The 2,060-nt window shown below is 62.8% G+C and overlaps 1 protein-coding gene across 1 annotated transcript in view; it reads right to left on the bottom strand.

The window, feature by feature from the left end:
• The window catches only part of TBC1D10A (TBC1 domain family member 10A), an 11,851-nt gene that overhangs the window by 7,230 nt on the left and 2,561 nt on the right, over positions 1 to 2,060 (bottom strand). The window contains exons 2-5 of the mRNA XM_029964918.1: positions 1,269 to 1,376; positions 1,009 to 1,115; positions 289 to 403; positions 58 to 123 (exon numbers count right to left, since the gene is read on the bottom strand). Coding sequence (XP_029820778.1) covers positions 58 to 123; positions 289 to 403; positions 1,009 to 1,115; positions 1,269 to 1,376 — 396 coding nt within the window. The remainder of the gene's footprint in view (positions 1 to 57; positions 124 to 288; positions 404 to 1,008; positions 1,116 to 1,268; positions 1,377 to 2,060) is intronic.

Consider the following 2,060-nt stretch of genomic DNA (forward strand, 5'->3'; position numbering starts at 1 on the left):
GTGCAGCACTCTGCAGGTCCCTGCCACTGCCAAAGGCACCATGAGCCCTTTACTCACCAGCTTCTCACTGTAGTAGCCAGGGAGGTACTTCTCACAGATCTGCACCAGGCACCAGAACGCTTGCTGCAAGCCAAGGGACAGCAGTGAGCAGCCAGGGGACATCCCTGCGGCCCCTCCCTGCTCCCAGGGACCACAGGGGAGGGCGAGAGGAGGCAGAGCACCCCGGGGTGCTTTGAGGTGCCAGGAGCTGAGCACCCCCCAGAGGGACCCCCGCCCTCGTGCCCGTACCTCGGCTGGCATGTGCATGAGCAGGACAGCGGCGATGGGCGCCTGGGCCTGGCAATATCCCTCCTCCGGGCGGTACAGCGTGTACGCCTTCAGCACCCGGAACAGGTCCTGCTGCCTGTGGAGACACCCCGGGCACGGGGAGCTGGGCACAGGGCACGGATGTGGCCCAGCAGCCTTCCCCATGGATCCCAGGCACGAGCCTGGCTCAGTCCCTGGCTGGGATCCCTTTTGCATGCAAACCCAGGGCAATGGAACACAACAACCAGGGTGGTACTCTGGGAAGCTCTGCCCACAGAGGCTACACCTGCCCTGGATCCAAGAGTCAACCATCTCCCAGGGATGCTGGCTCATGGTGAGCCATGGATGGGAAACTACCCAGCTGCAAGCACGGAGGCACAGACGCTCCCAGACACACTAGGAACAGCATTTTCCTGGTGAAACAGAGGCCACAGCGGGTTACCTCCTCCCTTTGCCCTCCTGCTGTGGCAATTCCCACCTCACCAGGTGTCAGAACCAGTGCCAAGGGTTGTGCCCCACACAGGGAGCTCCTGGGAAGCCACCCTGTTTTCAGGCCATGCCTGGATGCTCTGTGACTCTGGATGTGTAAGGACTGTGGGGTGACAGGGGGACACAGGGGGCATGAGTGTGGCTGCATGAGCTGGGGCAGACACTGCCCACCCCGTGGCTGAAAAGGACTGGACACACAGGAGCTCCACGTACCCATGGCCTCCGCGTGAGACGAACATCTCATGGAAGGGGAACTGCCGGTGGAGATCCCGCTCGATCACATCCAGCCACTTGGGCTCTCCTGTGAGGAGATCCAGTTCCTGGGGAGGAGAGGATTGGGATGAGCAACACCCCTGGCACTCCCCCGAGATGTCTGGGATCCCAACAGAGACCCCAGCCACGGAGGGAGCAGGAGCCACCCCAGCACTGTCCTGCTCCCTGGTGGTGCAGGAGGGTCCCCGGCAAGGACTCACATCAAACTTGCCCATGTTCTGCTCCAACTTAACCTTGCTCCCAGAGAGGTACTGCCAGGCACGGCCCCGCAGCGAGGGCGGGATCCCCTTCTGGCACCGCAGGCGGATCTGCGGGAAGAGACACAGCCATCACGGGAAAATCATGGAGCAGCGGGAAACAAAGAGGCTCCTGGGGCAAGATGGGAGCCAGGCCAGCACCATGGCCACAGGCTGGACCCCTGCTGCTTCCCGAACAAGGGGATGAGTCCTTCCATCCCTGGGACGAAGGGATGCCAGCTGGGATGGCAGCCAGGGCTGCACCAGCATGGGGGAACAGGAGCCTGGCCGAGGCTTTGTGGCTTGGAAACAGCTCCAAACAAGCCTGGCTCTGCCTCAAAGCCAGATCCTGCTGGGAGCTGGAAAAGCAAACACTGGAGCTAAGGTGGGGAATGGGTGGCTCCCTCCACATGGGAACCACTGGGGATACAGGGGAGGCTCTCCAGCCCCCATCCAGCCTCCCACTCCCCACGGGGCCACAGAGAGCAGGGATGTGTGCCCTGCTGTGCCTCAGCCGTTCCACCCGCTCATCCCAGGCAGAAGGGCAGGTCTGGCCCCAGCTCTGCACACAGACAGCTCCTGAGGCCCCAGGGCCAGCTCTGTGCCCAGTCATCCCAAGTTTCCTTGGCACTGGGCACCAGGCACGACCAAAGTCCAGGCGAGGCAGCTGGTACCTCTGTGGGGAGCTGAGCTGGCTTAACCCTGCCGTGCCTGCACCCCAGTGGGGCCAAACCAGAGCTTCCAACATCCCACTCC

The sequence above is a fragment of the Manacus vitellinus genome, unplaced genomic scaffold (assembly GCF_001715985.3).
Source record: "Manacus vitellinus isolate BGI_N305 unplaced genomic scaffold, ASM171598v3 scaffold_84_pilon, whole genome shotgun sequence".
NCBI classification, from domain to species: domain Eukaryota; kingdom Metazoa; phylum Chordata; class Aves; order Passeriformes; family Pipridae; genus Manacus; species Manacus vitellinus.